The sequence below is a fragment of the Anolis carolinensis genome, chromosome 3 (assembly GCF_035594765.1).
Source record: "Anolis carolinensis isolate JA03-04 chromosome 3, rAnoCar3.1.pri, whole genome shotgun sequence".
In the NCBI taxonomy this organism is placed as follows: Eukaryota; Metazoa; Chordata; class Lepidosauria; order Squamata; family Dactyloidae; genus Anolis; species Anolis carolinensis.
The window spans coordinates 273,112,039-273,131,598 of record NC_085843.1 but is presented as its reverse complement, the minus strand read 5'-3'; the positions used below and the strand labels follow the sequence as shown (position 1 = coordinate 273,131,598).

Below are 19,560 nucleotides of genomic sequence, written 5' to 3'. Positions count from 1 at the left end.
CATGGTTCTATATATCCATCTGAAGTCCTTGCAGATACAGTGGGCATACTGTATTCAGAAGTAGTTTACCAGAGCCTCTTTATGCATAGTACTAACGAGATCTATACCAGAATTACTCACAATATTAGTAGCTCTTTGGCACATTTAGTCTGACTCTTCATTGAATAAACATTTCTTATCTGAAATTCTGACCCAATAATACAAATGAGATTTCTATATTCCTTTGCTTCACCTCTTCTTTTGTGTTTAATTCCACACCATTTATGGCAGTGTTTATATAGTGATTTCTAATAGTAAGAGTTTTTTTTTACCATGTCTAATTCTAAGAGCTGCTGCTATTTGGACTACTATTTAACATTTATTTTGTATCCAATCCATATTTTGCTTGGTAAAGTAGAAATGGGACAAGGAAGATATGCTTTTGATACTGTAGGTTTCTTTTCCAAACAAGGGTATGCATATGCACCCAGGCACTTCTACCAATGAGAATAATTAATCCTCTCACACATAGACTTCCTTACTTCGTGGCAGAGGATTAAATCAAGTTCACGAAGAGTAAGTTTTGTAAAATACATGGATAAGGAATGTAAAGAATATACACAGTACAATCTCCTTATCTGTGGATTCGATATCCACGGTTTCACTTACCAACACAACAAAAGATGTCCACCTTGAAACCATTTGTGCACCTCTAGAATTGTACTGTTCTATTATAAACTTTTGGCTCAGATATTTTAAAATATAGGGTTTATGGTTATCCATGGTTTTAGGTAGCCACGAAAGCTCCCACAGATATGGAGGTCCACTTCCTACATTCCTTGGTAGACATGAACAAGAGCTTGTGAAAATTTTCTTAACATTGCTTCCTGCATAGAGTATTTTTTTCTTTGTTAAAGTGTTGAAATGAAAAGACAATTTTTAAAACCAAGTGTAGAAATCTTGTGACTTTCAAGAAGATGTTGGATTGCAATTCCCAACATTCATACCCATTCCGTACCATTGGCTTTGCTAGCTAGGGATACTGGGACTTGCAACAATATCTGGACGGCCATATTATTCTCATTTCCGGTGTAAATTACCTATTACAATGTTGGTAGATAATAATTATCAAGAAGGGTGATGTTTGGTAGCACCAGAGGTTGGAAAAGTTAATTTTTGGACTGTGGATCTCAGAATTCCATAGCTATTCTTGCCAGTTGCCAGGGTTTGTGATGTGGTACTTTATTTTATTTTATTTTGGCATGGTCAGTGTTTTTATATTACATTGTCTTTTAATTTTATTTTACACTTTTTAAAAAACAGAATGTACTGATAATGTTTTAATTATATTTTTTAAATACTGTAGGCTGCCTGGGATGTTATTCTCCAGCAAAATGTGCCTATGAATTTCAAATGCAGCCCAGTTTTTTTTCTCCGGAACATGAGTGCAGAGATTTTTCTGGGTTCTTAAGGATTACTCCCTCCCACACAAAACAGTACTAGTTCAGTAGCAAAAAATAATGCTTTGCTCCAGGCATATTTGAGAAGTAGACCTTATCTCTGCTCACTCCTGTTATGCTAGAAATGTAAAAGTAATGTGACCTGTTTCTGAGAACATTCTGCCCAGCATTGCAGCCAGCGAGGATGTGGTTAGTATTTTAACATTTCTTTCCCCGTCAGATATGCTCTCCTTGGCTCTTGGAAAAAAAAAAAAAAAAAAACAAGCCCTTGTCATTTTCTTTCTTTCAAAAATTCCAAACCAGCTGTGTCATATTGTTTGTTTTCTCTGTTCAGATTGGCCCAGAGAGATGGAGTTGGCTGCCTTAAATTAGGTCACCAAAGCTTAAGAATATAATCACCATTTCACATGAGCAATTGCAAACACATAACATGCCCTGTGCACAATTATTTCTCCTTTGTACAATTGGGGAAGTAAGCTAATTTCCTCCTTTTTTTCATAAATACTTCTGCTTTGCATTTCAGATTTTCGTTGCATTTGTGTTCATTGTTTGGCGGGGATTGTTTAGACTTTGAGTGGAAATTGTATAAGTCCTCCAGATACTTGTTAACCTGTGACTCATCAGCAGCCCAAGTCAAGATAGTTAACAGCAGGGAATGCTGGGAAGTGCAGTCAAACAATTTATGGAGAGCTGAACAATTCCCATCCAGGGTTTAGATGGAAGATCATGAACAATGTGAGTATATAGCCTTACATGGAAAATGGGATGAGATAGCAGTGGACAATTTAGAAAGGAGCCTTCTCAACCCTAATCTTCTATATCTACCTTGCTCTACTGATGCCGTCTAAATGTTTTGGATGCCAGCTCTAGCCAATATGTCAAAAACATAATGGAGATTGTAGTCCTAAATACGTGATAGACACATGGTTGTGGAAAACTGCTCTGTTGACAAGCCTTTTTGACATATTTTAGGGATTTTGTTGAACCCACGTGGAGGAGACTAGCTTTTTTTCAAAAGTAATAAAAAGGAAGTTTTTCAGTATAACTCTAAACCCAGACATTTGTTAAAAGGGTCAAGTTGGGATAATACTGTTTTGACCATGTTTAAACAATCAAGTGTCGCAGTAGGGATTTCAGGCTTGGATGGCTTGAAAGTAAATACAAGAATGTCAACGCTCTTTTACACATGACATGATCAAACCCCTTGCAGCTTGGATTTTGTTCTGCTGGCATGCCAAGGCACTTTTGTGAGTAGCTGGCTTTTTTGTTTCTCTCTCTTAAAAAACAAAAGTAAATCAAAGGAAAAGAATTGTGAATGCAATTAATGAGGCAGGCAACAAGAGTAGTGGCCATTTTGAAATCAAATGCTAGAGACCTTGCAGTTTGTTTTGATGGGAGCTCTTAGAAATGTTCCCTATTAAGAAATCCCTTCATTGACTCAATAAGGAAAACTCCTGGAGCGTGTCTCAATACGATTCTGTAAATGCACTGGAAACATTAGAAAATCCCGTCCTAAAAACGGGAGAATAAAATCTATTTATTTACCCAACTTTAAAAAAATGTAATACACCATTTACTGTAATGCACCATCTGCTGTAATACACCATTTACTGTCATACACCATAAGAAGCCAACATGGTATAATAGTTTGAGCAATTCACTACAACTCTGGAGACGAGGGTTCGAATATCTACTCAGCCATGGAACCCCACGGGATAAATCACATGCTCTCATCCCAGAAAACTCCATAGTAGGTTCATCTTGTGATTATCAGACATAGAAAAAGAGTTGAATGCACGCAACTACAAATGACAATTCTGAATTGAAGCCAGCACTTGAGAAGCAAGCTGGGAAGCAGTGAAGTTTAAACTATAGGTGTAATTTGTTGAAGTCTACATCATGATCTTTTTGGCTAAAAACTATGCATCGCACCAACTTATTCCCCATTTATCACCCTCCAGATAGGAGCCCCCAGTAGCGCAATGGTTAAACCCTTGTGCCAGGCAGGACTGCTGATTTGAAGCTTGGGTTGCTGACCTGAAGGTTGCCAGTTCGAATCTGGGGAGAGCAAAGATGAACTCCCTCTGTCAGCTCCAGCTCTCCATGCGGAGACATGAGAGAAGCCTCCCACAAGGATAGTAAAAGATCAAAAACATCTGGGCGTCCCCTGGGCAACATCTTTGCAGATGTCCAGTTCTCTCACACCAAAAGCGATTTGCAATTTCTCAAGCTCCTGACATAAAAAAACCCTCCAGATGTTTTTTACCTACCCAGAACCTGATGGGCATTGTTGCGGAGAATACCTGGAAGCAGACACATTGAGAGAAGGCTGCCTTTGGCCACATGTCCATGGCCTGAAGATGCATAACACTCACGGGTCTTATTCATATATGCTTACTTGGGAGTAATATAAATGACTGTTTATTCACTGACAGGTCAATGGACTGTAATAAATATTGTTTTTGTTGTATTTGGGAGTAAGCCCCACTGAACCTAGTCCAGGAAGCATCCTTGGATGGTCTTTGTTGTCAGGGGGAAAATTGACAAAGGGAAGAATAAAGTGGATGCAGTAGAGTTGGGTTTAAATATCTCCCAAATTGATATGAATGTAAACGTATTGCAGTTAATGACACAGACAAAATAGCTCCTGTCTTTCTTGCTCCTTGTAAGTACTTAAATTTCTGATCATTTTTGACAATTTTTTTGCCTTTGAAGCAACCCATACCTATCTAAGTAATATCTTGAAGTTACAAATTTAAATAAAAAATGGGAGCACGTTTTCCAATTACTTTTTAAAGCACAGGTTTGGGCTAAGCCCATAAATAAACCAAAGGAATGACTACATGTTCAGAAATGTAGTTTTACAATGTAATTTATTATATATTTATTGAAATTATTTGTTTATTACAACTTTTTTTTCATGTCAGAAGCAACTTGAGTCGCTTCTGGAGTGAGAGAATTGGCTGTCTGCAAGGACGTTGCCCAGGGAACGCCCGGATGTTTTTGATGTTTTTACCATCCTTGTGGGAGGCTTCTCTCATGTCCCCGCATGGAGCTGGAGCTGATAGAGGGAGCTCATCCACACTCTGCCCGGGTGTGATTCAAACCTGGCAGCTTTTAGGTCAGCAACTCAACCTTCAAGTTACTTAGTCCACTACGCCATCTGGGGGCTCCTTATACAACATTGATTTAATTTGAAACATGATTTAAATTCCTTCTCCAAGGAACTCGAATTTAATGATTAATTTAATCACTATTTACATGATTAGTGAGTCAGATTCTATAATAATAATAATAATAATAATAATAATAATAATAATAATAATAATAATAATAATAATAATATAACAACAACAACAACAAATTTATTCTTATATCCTGTCCCATTTCCCCAAAGGGACTCAGAGGGACTTACATGGGGGCCAAGCCCAGTAATGCAACAATAAAATACAACAGCGTAAGATGCATTCAATTACAATGAATACATAAAAACATAAAAAATCATAAAAGCATAAACTCAACAATAACCAATAGCTGGCACAATGAGCGTGTTCAAAAATATTTAACTATTTTAAAATTAATATTCCATTCATCAGATCTGGAGCCTTTATTTCTTTGTTCAGATCATCTCCTCCCCTTCTTATCTTTGCACTGTGCGCCTTCAGAATAAAACCTAGTCAGATTATTTGGGAATATCCTAAGGTGCTGTTAACAAATAAATAGAATATGAAAAAAATTGTTTATCTTTGAGCTAAGAGTCCTAGTTACTGTTTTCAAATAAATTTTTTAATGTGGATTTAAATAAAAACAATTCCAAATTAAATTGGAATTGTTTCTGCCCTCAAGCAGGTCAGTGACTCAGTAGGAGCCTCTATGAGGAGCGGCTTAGGAACCTGAGTTTATTTAGCTTAGAGAAGAGAAGTTTAAGAAGTAACATCATAGCCATGTTTAAATATTTGAATGGATGTAATATTGAAGATGAGGGCGGCTTATTTTCTGTTACTCCAGATACTAAGACATGGAGCAATGAATTCAAAATGCAGTAAAGGAGATTCTACCTAAACATTAGGAATAACTGTTTGAAATTAGATTAAAGAAGCTGTTTGACAGTGGAATATGCTGCCTTAGATCGTGATGGAATCTCCTTCTCTGGGAATTTTTTTAAAAGAAGTATATAGGCATCTGTCTTGAGTGCTTTGATTGTGTCTTCCTGCCCAGCGTGAAGTTGAACTGGATGGTCCTTGTGGCCTCTTCTAGCTCTATTTTTCTATGATGTTTTGAAATTAAAATCCATTTATTTTTAGGCATTAAAAAATTAATCTTGGTTTCTCACCTCTCACCTTTCCACAGCCACCAAGGTAATGCACAGCAGATAAAAATATTGTTTAAAACAGATTTAAACTACTTAAAAATTAAAAAATGTTTTTAAAAGCATGCAATTTAAAGCAGTCTCAAAAGCAACTCTTGAAACAACATAGTCCTGGCTGCTGTCAGAAGTGCAATTATGGATGGATCCAGCTTTTCTTCCCTTGGGAGGGAATCCACCACCCGCATGCTGCTATGGAGAAAATCTTGTCTCACATTGGTTTTTCTGAGTTTCACAACCAAGGAAAGAAGCCACAATTCGAATGAAAAGCCCGCTCTCCCTTTGACAGTGGGAACTACTGTAGCAAGAGTCAAATGTAGAGGGTGTAAGTTCATAGGCATGTGATTCTATGCATCCTTTTTCTTTGTAATGCTATCGAGGTGTACTAGCATTTCATTAAAGAAACAAAATAGAATAGGACATGGTCTGGTTATATATTTATTTTAGGGGTTCCAACTTCAGTCGAACCAGTATATTCATAAGACCTGATGGATTGGTAGAGGCCAATATTTAATTATTGCGGATAATAGGCTTTGTGATGGTTGTGGAGTCATCCTGGAAACATCATGTGTGTTATCTTGAGTTCAATATTGAAGAAAAGTGATATAAATGTAGTCAAATTATTGAAGTTTTCATTTGCTTCTGACAGTGAATGGTAGTTTCATTTTTGTAAATTCAATAACTTACCCATCCTCTCCTCTTTAGTGAGATTTGGAAATATACAAGTACATCTTGATTAAGAGGGAATAGCCATCTAAAAGATTTTTCATTGACTATCATCCTAATGGAACTATTGGGGAATTTATGTACATTGCTCAGGAGAAAATTAGAATTTCACTTATAATTTGAATGGGAGGAAGAATGAATGGTTCCTCTTCTCCTCTTCCCCTGAGCAAGTTGACGATCACCGATCAAACCCAAGTGTGATGCCTCAGGGCAGCGTGAGCACTGGGAACCAGGCACGGAGGCCAATAAATCTAATATCTTTATTAAAGAAATAAAGGAGTCAAACAAAAATAAGCAAAGTATATAGTCCAGCAATAGTCCTTTCGGAAAAAGACAAATATAGTCCAGTAATGTGAAAGTAGATGTCCAGTATTAGAGTTCAAAGTTTTAAATCCGATAACCGAAACACACTCAAACTTCTAGGCTGTTTGAGTGGGGATTACAGCAAGGTCTGTCAAAGTGTTCCAGGTTTCAAATCCAAGGCTAGGATACAAGGCAAGGCAAAGTTAGTCATGGTAGAGCTGAATCGCTGTCCAGGCTTGGCAGGGAGACGAGATGCAACGCCCGGTCTACTCAAGAGTAGCGCATCGCAGATACTAGAGTCGATGTGATTTCCTCAACTGACACGTTGAACACTGCAAAGGTCCGCCTTCGCACAGAACTTTTATGGGACTTCAATCTCCCCTCAAACCAGGTGTCTGAACACTCTTTCCCAAGGGAAAGTGGACTAAAGTCAACAACTTGCCAGATGCAAACCTCCCGGGAAACTCTCAAGGGAACTGGCTTAATTAGCGCTTGCTTTCTCCGCTAATCTAGCGCTTTTTCTCCTATTCTGTTTCTCCGAGCGAGATGTTTCCCAAAACAATTTTCGATCAAAAGGAGTGCTCTCTGGAGAACCAGGCTCCGACTCAAGGGCCTTTGTAATTAACTGTGGGCTAGAACTGTCAACAGGGGACATCTGGAAGGGAGCAGAATCTTGCTGAATCAACACAAATCCCATATCTTCTTCGGTCTGATCCATAATGGCTACGGGGTCATGACTCGAGGGTCTCTGAGGCATTACACCAAACTTCCTTGTTTGAGTGTTTGAGTGTGATGTTTGAGTGTGAATAATATCCTCACACTTGACCAAAACAGGATTATAAATACACATTCTAGAATGGGGAAAAAGAAATCTGAAACATATCTTCAGAAGGTCTCCACAGGAGTTGACTAATTAGGTCCAAAACCTTGCTTCGGCTTTCAGTTGTGGTCCCATCTGATAATGTAAAGTTTGGTGATCAAATCCCTCGTCATTAATACATTTTTTCCAGGATTTATGCATGATTATGTTCTTCCATACTAGTCTTCCCAGATTTTTAATTTTTCAGAGGAGTGCTTTATCTTGGTCTAGTAAGTCTGCCCCCCCCCCCCCCCCCAAGCATGTTTGATGGAACATGGAAAGTCCATCTCTCAGGCTACTCAAGAGTTTTCTAGAACTCTTTTCCTAGGGAAGCTAAGCTGGCTCCCTCCTTTTTCAATTCTTCTGTTTATTTGTTTAATTTTTCCTCATCTTCCTCCCACTGGCAGTGAAAGGGTTTGCTTTGTTTTTTGGCAAGCTTTTGGGAACAGGCTGTTCATCAGGAAAAAGCTTTTAATCATGCACTTTATTATTTTTATTTCTTGTCCTTTTCGTGTATATGTTTTTGTTTTTAGTTCTACAAATAGTTCAATAATTTAATGTGTTTTTCTAATCTGTACTTATTTAAATTTTTGTTAAGATTCCGTGAGTTCCAGTTTGAGGGGAAAAGCGGGAATTAATAAATAGCAACAGTGATAATGACGTAACACCAAGCCAAAAGAGATTTTGCAATGTTGCTTTCACTTTTGTTATTTATTCAAAAGAGCTGCCCTATATAATAACTTTGGAACATAGATGTGCTGTGTAGGAAGGCATCTGGATCCGGAATTGGGTGTAGTTCCAGGCCTATCCAAGAGTTCTTCTACTGCCAAATACTGACACATGCTACTATTCTAGTGTAAGTTTTACGTCTGTAGCAGATGGTACATGGCAAAAAAAAAAGCATCCCAGACCTTTGGCTGATAGGATCCAACATGTCTCACTGTCAGTATACAATTGAGTCCCCACACAAGTGCTATCCAAGTGTATTCCTTCAGCCGGCAATCAAATCAGATTCCTGACGTTGGACGTAGGAGTTACCTGGGATAAGGTGAACTCCATTGTCAGGTGGAAGATGAGATTCCAAGCATAATATAGTACAATCCCCATATCTGCGGAAGATTAGTTCCAAGATACACACACACATGTAGATATCTGAAATTGTATAATTATAGTAATGTAGCAGCTCTTGAATATTTCATTTAAAGACCCTAATAATCCCTTACCTAGATGACCCTTACTCAAAAATCTTGTTTTTCCATGAAAGTGTCGACAGGACATGTTCTGCCTGACATTTGCTCTTTGCTCACAATATAAGGTCATGCAAACTGCAGTAATTATTTGGCTGTGGGATGAACTATGAACATGTCACCTGAGGATAGTGCATACGTGGAGCAAACTATGGACACTTCACCTGATGTGATGAGTAATGAGTTATATAAGTTACAAGGCAACTATGCATGTCCAAAAGGATTGTAATAGTCAGCAAATTCCATTGTCAGTTAGCTTCTGCGCATGCTCTGTAAAATTGTATAAATTGGAAAGCCACTACAGGCAAGGTGTGGCATTGCGTTTTCTGGGCATTAGCTAACATTGTCACCTGCTCTTGGCCAAAAAGTAAACTATTTTGAAGACAACTTCTGCTGTCAGTCTGCTTTCTTCACCCGCGTCCAAACGAAATTCCACAACAATAGAAAATCTTATATTTTGAGTGTACTTGGGCTAGAAATGTAGTGTAGAATTTCACTGGAAGGCTTAGAGAGGCCCTCAACAGTTCTTGGGGGCAGGATACTTTTTGAAGCATGGTTAAATTGAATTGTGATTATTGAATCCATAGATAAGGGAGTCATGCTATATAGTGCAAAAGCAAACAAAGAAAAAATGTGCATGTGACAATGAAAACAGGGAAATTTAATTCTCTCATTTGGTTCTCAGTCTTCATATCTTCCCCCAGCCTCAAACTGCAATGATTAAAGTATCCAGCAAGGTCATTGATGCAAGCTTAACAGTTCCATACTATTTTGGGTCATGGTGTGAACTCTCGTGGCAAAGAACTATATAAAGGTGAAAGATCAGGTACTCCAAACAAAATCTGTTAATTTTTGCTAACCAATTAGTTTTTTCTAGTTAGTTGAGACTAGGATCATGGTCACGGACATTCACGCTGTACGAATACAGTGCTATTTTACCACTTGAACTGCCATGATTTCATCCTATACAATCCTGGAGTTAAGTTGGTGATGTACTAGAGGACCTCTTTTGCTGAGTATTCTGAATGTCCCTTCCTATATTGCCAGTCCCAAGTTTCTATAGGGTGAAGCATTGACAGTTAAATTGAAATGATAGTATTTTAAGTACAACCCCCCTATAGACAGAACCGATGTACATGATTTCACATTTCCACTGTTTACATACTCTTACTCCATCATTCATTCCATATAAAATAATAAGATTCACGGTGATTGTCACATATCGACACAAATCTTGGAACAAATCCTCTGTGGATAGGGCTATGTGAATGGGCTACAAAGTTCAAATCCTTGCATGGCCATAAAAGCCCATTGAGTGATCTATGGCAATTCAAACTTTCAGCTTCGAAAGAAGGCAGTGGCAACAACCTCCCTCTAAACAAAGAAAACCCCATTATAGCTTTGCCTTAGGGTCACCATAACTGAGAAGAGAAGATGGGCAGATGTGATAATACATCTTTGAACTACAGAATGTGTACTCTTCTCATGTCTTAAAACAAACCAAACAGAAAAATGTAATGGGATAGATCAGACTTTGATAGCAAGTTAAAGGTCAGTTGGAAAACCTTTGCTGTTCAGCAGAAAAGTCTGAATCCAAATCTTCTTCCCTGAGAAAACTCTCCCAGGTGTATATAATGTGCTTTTTATGACACACCGCACCCATGACACCTGAGAAAAAAGGTTTAAAATACATCCTATTTGCTGTGGAAATAGGGGAAGATTATTTTCCATCACTATGCCACTGCATATTTCATTTTTGGCTGAACCTTGAACAATCCTCCTCGTAAACTTCCAGGAACACAGCTGTGATAAGTGTGGCAAAATTCGTACCAGACTGTAACTCTCACCCTCTTAAGGTCAGTATAAACACTGAGTGCAGTACATAGATACTGCAATTGGCTACGTTTACATTTTTTTCTGTTGCCCTTCCCCAGTGTGCGTTAGGTGTAGTGTAGCTGTAACTTGGCACCAAAGATGGAAATCTGAAGTAACTGTTTATTTGGAGCAACTTGACTCACCCAGCTAGTTGCTGTGTGGCCTTCATCCACTAACAGACAGGAATAGTTAAAGGCTTCTCAGGGGAAAACTCCACTCGGCTTTCTGAAGTTAACTGCCTGACTTTGACCATTCACTGTCTCTCAGCCAAGTTATCTCATATGGGAAGACAGCATTTGGGCCAAGGAGTAGCGAGGGAATTTGCTGTTTTGTGCTGTAATTTCTTAACTATGCCTTATCCTTTTGTCCCCCAACACCTGTTTATGACCACCTTTAAAGTGAACTTGCCACCATACTCACTGATTTTGCATTTGCTAGAGTTGGAAACATAGGATCGCAGTGAAAGTAAACATAAAACCTTTGACTATAGAAATGTGGTTTTTTTGTATATATAAAAAAACCTAGGACGTCTCTATGATTTTTTAAGATCCACAACCATGACTGGTCAGCGTGTTCTGGACGCTGACCAAGGAATCCCACTGAAGGACCCACAAATGCTTAGAGAAGTGCTTCTTTTATGAATCTCTAGGTCCTCCAGCATGAAGCTATAGTCAACTTCCAGTTGCCCTGAGGAAACTAGAGATTCCTTGAGAAAACAGTTGTAATCAAATCTGTGAATAATCAAATCCTGAAAAGTCAAATGCACAAATGTCAGGGGTTGTTTGTATTCATGCAGACACACTTTGCCATGCATTAGTACAAATATCTGTCTATAGGCACTTCATTGACTCCATGCATCTGATAAAATAGATTCAGTCCATAAGACTCCATACATCTTATGAAATAGTCCAGTGGTTTTCAATCTGGCCCCCCTCCCCCCCAGGTGTTCTTGGCCTAGAACTCACAGAATTCCCAACCAGTTTACCAGATGTAAGGAATTCTGGAAGTTGAAGGCCAAAACATCTGGGGACCCACAAGTTGAGAACCACTGAAATAGACCCAGTCCACATTTAGGTTACACATTTCTCAATCTCATAGGAGCTATGAGATCACTTTGCACACAGACTAATACAACTAGGTCTTTGACCACCATCCTTCACACTGTGTGGTACTTGGAGTGTGGCTTGACAGTCTCCATGTAGGGAGCATTACATTTGAATCAGTACAGTTCTTTTTAAATCAAATTTGCATCCCAATATTTGTATGGCGTTTATCCTACCCTGACTTCCCTTTTACTATTAACTGCAGTGCCTATATGGTTCATTTTGACTACAGTAGGACGTGATTCATAGAAAGCAAAACTGCTGAAAGAATGTGGGGCAGGGGAGACATCTCATTGAGATTTGGCTCTGACTGAACAAACATGAAGTTTTCTTATAATCCACCAGCACTTATGAACAAGCAGACAATCAAATGTTGATCATCGGTGTTCCATTGAGAAGCCATGAAAGGGATACCTTAATTCTAGTTCGTAAGTGAAGGCATTGGGAGATGTATTTCTCAAACGTGCAGTTTTTTTTTCTCATCAGCCAGACCTCATAGCTCAATTTGCTTCTGTAACCCTGTTGTTCTAAAAATGCTTGGGAAATTTCAGCGTTAAATAAACTGCCACAAATCACGCTTTCAGCATCAGATAGACCGTAACATTCATATCACTTTTGCAAAAATCGGTTGTTGCCATTTTTATCAGGTTTGGTTGTAAAAGGCAGATTGCTATGATACTTACAACAGCTGCTTTTCAGTTTGGACTGATTTAAGTGGTGGGTCATAAAATGTAACTTGGAGATCTTGAGCAGTGGTTTCTGAATCTGGTTCCAGATGTAGATTGATTTCTAACAACCAGAATTCCCAGTCAGTGGTTGGATTATGGGAATCTTAACTACATTTGAAAGGGGCCAAATTTGGGGACTATTGTTGTAAAGGAAAGGGCTTGAGTGTGTCTCATACATAAATGTAATGTCATACTTCAGAAAGAAGCATTCCAATTTATAATTTCTAATCATATGGATATTGCTTAGTAGTCTAGGAATGTGTCTGTATGTTCTAAAATGGAGCTCATGGGCATGGATACTGAGTTAAAAATAGACAGTATACGGAAATTAAAAGATGGTTTAGGAGTCAGGATACTCCATAGATGGTTCTCTTCTTTCTGAAGGTTTATTTAACACATAAAGCGGGCCTTTGGTGTCCATGGGGGATTGGTTCCAGGACCCGCAGTAGATACTAAAATCATGGATGCTCAAGTCCTGCTATATACAATGGCATAATAATATGCTGTTCTATAGTGTATATGAAATTGCAAAATGTTAGCTTGCTTATGGATATTTATGTGTTTATTTGTATTTAGAGGGAGTGTTTTTAAAGCAGTGGTTCTCAACCTGTGGGTCAGCAGTTGCTTTGGCCTTAACTCCCAGAAAGCCTAACGGCTGGTAAACTGGTTGGGATTTCTGGAAGTTGTAGGCCAAAACATCTGGGGACCCACAGGTTGAGAACCACTGTTCTAAAGTATGAATACTGAAATCCGTGGATGTAGAATTCGTGGATTTAGTGTGTTGACTTTAAACATAACTGGGGTATGTGTGTGTGTACATATGTATATATGCATGTTTATCTCCCATGTGGTCCTCTGGTAGATATTTGTAGGGGCTACAATTGCAACAAGAATGTAGCTACTCATAAGTATATTTACTCATACTAAGGGCTAGTAGCGTAGCCTACATTTTAATAGATAAAATTTCTCAGAACGTCTGAAAAATATTGCTGAAACGTTCATGCTTCTTTAACAAGAGAATGACTTCTCCCTAATAAAACTCAGGATGGGTTGAGAAGGAATATTGATTCTTGGGGTTTCTGGTACACATTGCAGGAAAAAAACAGTTTGTGTAGAAATGCTTTGAGTCCATTTACAGTTAGAAGCATGAGAGTGTTTATGGATTTCTGTGCCATCCATAAAGGGAAGAGACACAGTCTCTTAGGAGAACCTCAGGCTGCACACCAAATAGTCTTAATTAATATATCTCCACTTTTTTTTTTTTTTTGGGGGGGGGGGGGGGGAAGAACTGACATTTTCAGCCCCTGGCTCAAGTGTGGAGAAAGCGTCTGTATTAAAGTCCTACAAAAAGATTAGAGGTTTAGGAGAAATATCTCATAGTAAGGATCTGGATGACTTCTAAAATGTACTGTAGCCATTATGTACAAGATTAAACATTAACCTTATGATGAAAGGAGGCATATTTATTTCTGTTGCCAGTTGCAATAATCTGTATGTGTAGATCAGGCCTTTGGAGGCAAGTTGCTCTGTGATGGCGCCTACTGGCAGTATTGCCTATTTCTTTCACAGGTTTCCTTTAATTCTCCATTCATTGTTAATATTTTCAATGTTTATGTTACACTGCCACCTTTTGTCCAGTAGATAGAAGCCTCATGTCTGGTAACATCAGAGCTTAGAAAAGTTATTTCTTTGAAGTATAGCTTCAGGATTTCATAGTCAGTATTGATGAGAATCTTGCTGACAACAAGAGTTTGAGAACTGCAGTTCAGAAATAATAATAATAATAATTATTATTATTAGTAGTAGTAGTAGTAGTAGTAGTAGTAGTAGTAGATACATGACATGTATTTATTCCCTTGTTCCCTCAGTCATTTGGGGGAAGAGTGCTTTGATACAACCCTAACAAAATTGTGTTGGTTCTGGTGGATTGTGGAGATTGTAGCATCATTATTATTACTACTACTAATATTACTATTACGTGTCAGACAAAGATCCCCCCATGTACACACATGGTTAATACTTTGAAGAACATAAGGTGATTTTGCTACTTTAAAAGTCAGTTTGGTTTAGGGAATATGTATCCCCCCACATGTTCTTAGATTGCAGTTCCCATCTTCCCTTATTATTGTAATAGTCATGGGAACTGTAGTCAGACAACATTTGGAGGGCTTCTTCTTATCCAGGTCCTAGCTTAGTCCAGTTTACTCACTGTTCTAAGCCAAAAGTTTGATCTGGAAGTGTCAAGATTTTTTTTTCTTATTCTCAATACAAATCATCCAGATTCTGTATCAAGGCAATGGTAGATTGTTGTAAGATATTTCACATTCTGGTTTTTGTTGAAAAACAATTTTGGGAAAATAATATATATTGTGCACAATATTTTCCATCTCATTTTAGGCAGCTACAATAATTCATTTAAGATAGACTGAATATAAGAGTCAATTGTGTATGCATTTTCTTGGCTATTGTTTTACCCGTTTTAAGGCTATGAAAATATTCTGAGTTGGAACTTTATGGCAACTTGAAGCTCCTGCATTAATTCTACATTCCCTGCCACCATATTTCTGCAAATGCTCTGCTCCTTTAGGTGTCTATGTAAAAAAAAGGCTATGATGTCAAAACTCAAATACATGAGAGAGTAATTTTTCAGCTACTAGTTTTCTAGTTCAGCTATTTAGTTACACATTTGTATTTCTAGCAATAGCAAATCGTGCAGAATTTCCTCAAATGTGCAAATTTTCAAAGCTGGAAGATGGCATCTTCTTCAGTTTAAGCAGGATTCTGGCCTGTATGGGAGAAGAAAGAATGCACAATTTGTCCAACTTATATCTCCCCTAGAGCTTTCAGTTTTTGCAGCTGTCATTTATCTGGGGATATTGCATTAGGCTGAAGCAGAAGGAGATAAGAGAAACAGGGACTTTCACATCAGAAGAACTCTTCCTGTTCTAAAATGGGAATCATACTCTTAAGACAGTAGTTCTCAATCCTTTTCAGCCACAGAGCCCTTTTTGAAGCAAAAGTTTCCCATGGAACCCCAGGAAATGTTTATATATTACAGTAGAGTCTCACTTATTCAACATTCACTTATCCAACGTTCTGGATTATCCAACACATTTTTGTAGTCAATGTTTTCAATACATCGTGATATTTTGGTGCTAAATTCGTAAATACAGTAATTACTACATAGCATTACTGCGTATTGAACTACTTTTCCTATCAAATTTGTTGTATAACATGATGTTTTGGTGCTTAATTTGTAAAATCATAACCTAATTTGGTGTTTAATAGGCTTCTCCTTAATCTCTCCTTATTATTCAACATATTTGCTTATCCAACATTCTGCCAGCCCGTTTATGTTGGATAAGTGAGACTCTACTGTATATATAATTTGTATATAATATATCAATCAGGCATGGGCAAACATTTTGACCAACATAAACTTAACGATATTTCAGTGGAAGACCCCAGGAACCACCCAGTCCAACCCCCAATTCTATTCAGGAAAAACACAATCAAAACACCCCTGAGCATTGGGAGGGAAATAAGGGTTTAGAAGCAAGGTGATGAGGAAAGGATCTGGGCAGCAAGGAAGATGAGGGGGAAAGGTTTTAGGGGCAAGGGAGGTTTTGGGAAAAGGCTTTTGGTGTTGAGAGAGGCGGGGGCAGGGGGAAGAACAGGAAAGAAGAAAGAATGGTAGAGCCCCTCAGTATGCTTCATGGAGCCCTAAGGACATCTCTCCAGGTGATAGTATGGGGAGACCCTATTAAATCACCCCATTAAAGATGTCCTTTGATTCTGTACCTTTGAGTGGTGAAGTTTGTGCTATTGAGCTATCATTTTTATTATAGTCGTATATGTGCTTCTGTGGCAGAAACCAATATTTGATCTATAGATTCTTGATATATCATGCTTTAATTCATTTGGTTTTGGTTTTTTTGCAGGGTTATATCCTTTGTCGTGACCTCATGGTTTAAGTGGACATAAAGATGAGTATAAGCAGTGATGAGGTTAACTTCCTCGTATATAGATACTTGCAAGAGTCCGGTGAGTATTTCACTAATAATGCACTGGGGAATTCATTTTTTCAAGCTCAGATTTCAGTTCATATTAACATTCAAATGTGCATCTGTCTTGTGGGTGCCACATCCTTGTTTTATGCATATTAGCAGAAAGGTTGAGGTTCATAAACTTTGTGGTTCAGGTTACACTTCTCATCTCTATACTGTACCCAGTCAGTGAGCTCTCACAGCAGAGCTAAAAAATGGGGACAGTAAGAGTGAATTCTGATATGCGGTTTTTTCTAAGGTTTACAATAAGCTAAAATATGTGAACTTCTTGGGTTCCAACCAGAGAGAACGACCCTTTGCTGTATGTAATGTTATTTTTTAAAAAAAATTAATTTCTCACAAGAGCATAGAAAAATGACTGTACATACATGTGCTCCCTGTTTCAGAAGAACTTACCATTCAATGGCTCTACCCCAGTGGAGAGAATTTTCATGACAAGGCACGTGAGAAGCAATTGCTACATTTTGAGGGTCTGATATCCTGAAAGTGAGATTTTTATCAGATCAAGGTGGATACTTTCCAGACACCTTATTTAAAAGGAAATTGAAGAAAAGTTTCACTGCCACAGTAGTGAATTTGATAGAGGGTGTACGTGGTGTCGACCTTTTATCCTTGGAAGTTGTCTTCCTTTGTCTTCAAAGGTACATGAGATCATAAAGCAAATCTTGTGCACTAGCCATGCTGACTGGGAATGATAGGATTTGTAGTTCAAAGGCTGGTATACTATAGACGTATCTTTTTCTAGTTCTGTTAGGGCTGCCATAGCACATTCCAGAAAACTGCTTTAAGGGGAAACAAACAAAAAAGGCAGATCTAAAGATAGTTCTTTCATGTCCAGATTTCTGATTCTGTGTTACATTGGCAATACCATAGAATAACATTTAGACATTATTGGCAGTGACTATTATGAAAGAATTATAAATATAGTATGTGTTGGATTGGCATAAGCCTTGCTATCTTCACCTCTTGTCCCAGTAAAACTTTGATTTCACAAGTTCTCCTTTCAAGGGGCTTTGGAATAGTTTTAACCTTGAAACAGTGCACACAGTCTAGAAATCTCTCCCATGACTTGTCAGAAGATTCAGGCTCTTGAGTCCCCTCTATCCTATTTAAGTAAACATGCAAAAGAGCAGCATTGTTGCAGCTGGGCAGAGTTCATGGCAAGATACGAGTCCATTGTTCATATACACTGGAAGGTTATCTGAGGAGAATAGCCCTGAGATAACCTACTTTATGGTTGTGTAAGCAGGCCATCGGTCAGATGGGAAGCTGCAACCACTGCCTTTGGACTCCCTTCTCCTGGGGACTGAGGCACTTATTTGTCCCATAAACATCCTTCAGCAACCCTCTCAGGGACAAATATTGCCCCAGTAAAGAAAGATGTGTCATTTGTCATTCTAACTTAACATTGACTGTTTTTCAGTTGTGAGTGGAGTATCTGAAATGGAACAAAACCTAGGTGACTTAAATTCTTCCAAGCAAAACACTAAAATCATTGGCTTGTGCAAAGTCATGTAAGTCCAGCTAGGAGTCAGGGTGGAGGTGTAAAGAAACATGGAACCAACGTGGGATTGAAAAGCTTATCCCCAGTTTGAAAACTGCCTAGTGAAAAATCATATCCTCATAAACTGCTGGAAATCTTGCTTTGGAGGCTTTCAATATTTTATCACTTATGGCTCACATGATTTCAAAATTGCCTTCACCTTTTGAGGAAGCAAAACTGAAACAAGTCTTCTTCAAAATAAAAAGGAAAAATACTCTGACTCCCAGGAATCGGAAATATGAGTATAAATTAGCATGTGCATTTTCTTCTTTTGCACACATTCACAGAGTACATCCATTATATGTGAATTTACCCATGAAAGATACTCATGAAAGACCTTTACTGTACTCTGATAATATAAGAGAGACAGTCGTCCTGTTGAAGGATTTGGAACCAACAGAATATCGCCAGATAGTACATACTTGGGATGTAACCTTTGCCTACTTAGTTTTCTCCCCATTGTCCAAACGTATGAGAACTTTTGCATGTTTTCCAATGATTTTTCTCATTTATAATTTTTCCATATTAAAAACCATTATGTTTTATATGAAATAAATTTTGCACAGAACCTACTAAGAATGAAAGTGAATGCTCTTGTCTGTTCACTTTTGTTCAAAAGAATGGAAAATATCATGGCACTTGACATTTTTTGATGATTCTTTTGTTGTCAAAGTGATGGAATATTTAAATATTCTTTGCACCCAAAATATGTAAGCACATAATTTGAACAAATGCACCTCTAGACAGAGTAGGCAGCTGTCACTCCTCCCACTGTCTGATATATGACCTTCTCAATTTTGATGTTCCATCCAGTGGGCCTGACAAGATCCACCATAGTTTTGGAACAACATAGCTGCCTTTAAGGTGTATGTGGGAGTGTGTATAGATGTAACAAAAAGCCCCTAATTCTGACAACTTCATCAGGGCTTCATCTAGTCAGTTCCATTGTCAGTATTTTAGGCTGTGCTGAATCTCTCTCTGCAAAATAGCTAATGTCTCCTATTATCTGTAGCAACAGTACACAATGAGGCTATGGGAAAGGGATTTCCCTGTTATAGATGCCCAGTTATGGTGTACCCTTTCTTTGAAGGCCCGATGATTCACATACAAGAGTGTTCTCCCTGAAGGTCCTGGGAACCTGGTTATTTGAGAGGTTCTGAGCCAGATTAGGTGGTCATTTTGTTTTTCTCCAAAAAATTCATGAGAAGGACCATTCCTAGGGGCATTTCCTCTTATGAATAAAGCCACTGTCTGAAATTCTAACAAGGGGCTTGTTGTGGTTATTGATGCTTCTGCTCATATTG

At 38.2% G+C, this 19,560-nt stretch overlaps 1 protein-coding gene across 7 annotated transcripts in view; it reads left to right on the top strand.

The window, feature by feature from the left end:
• The window catches only part of tbl1xr1 (TBL1X/Y related 1), a 186,964-nt gene that overhangs the window by 128,196 nt on the left and 39,208 nt on the right, over positions 1–19,560 (top strand). For all 7 annotated transcript variants that reach the window (XM_062976777.1, XM_062976773.1, XM_062976774.1 and 4 more), the window contains one exon: positions 16,588–16,690. In XM_062976777.1, coding sequence (XP_062832847.1) covers positions 16,633–16,690 — 58 coding nt within the window. In that variant the 5' untranslated portion in view covers positions 16,588–16,632. The remainder of the gene's footprint in view (positions 1–16,587; positions 16,691–19,560) is intronic.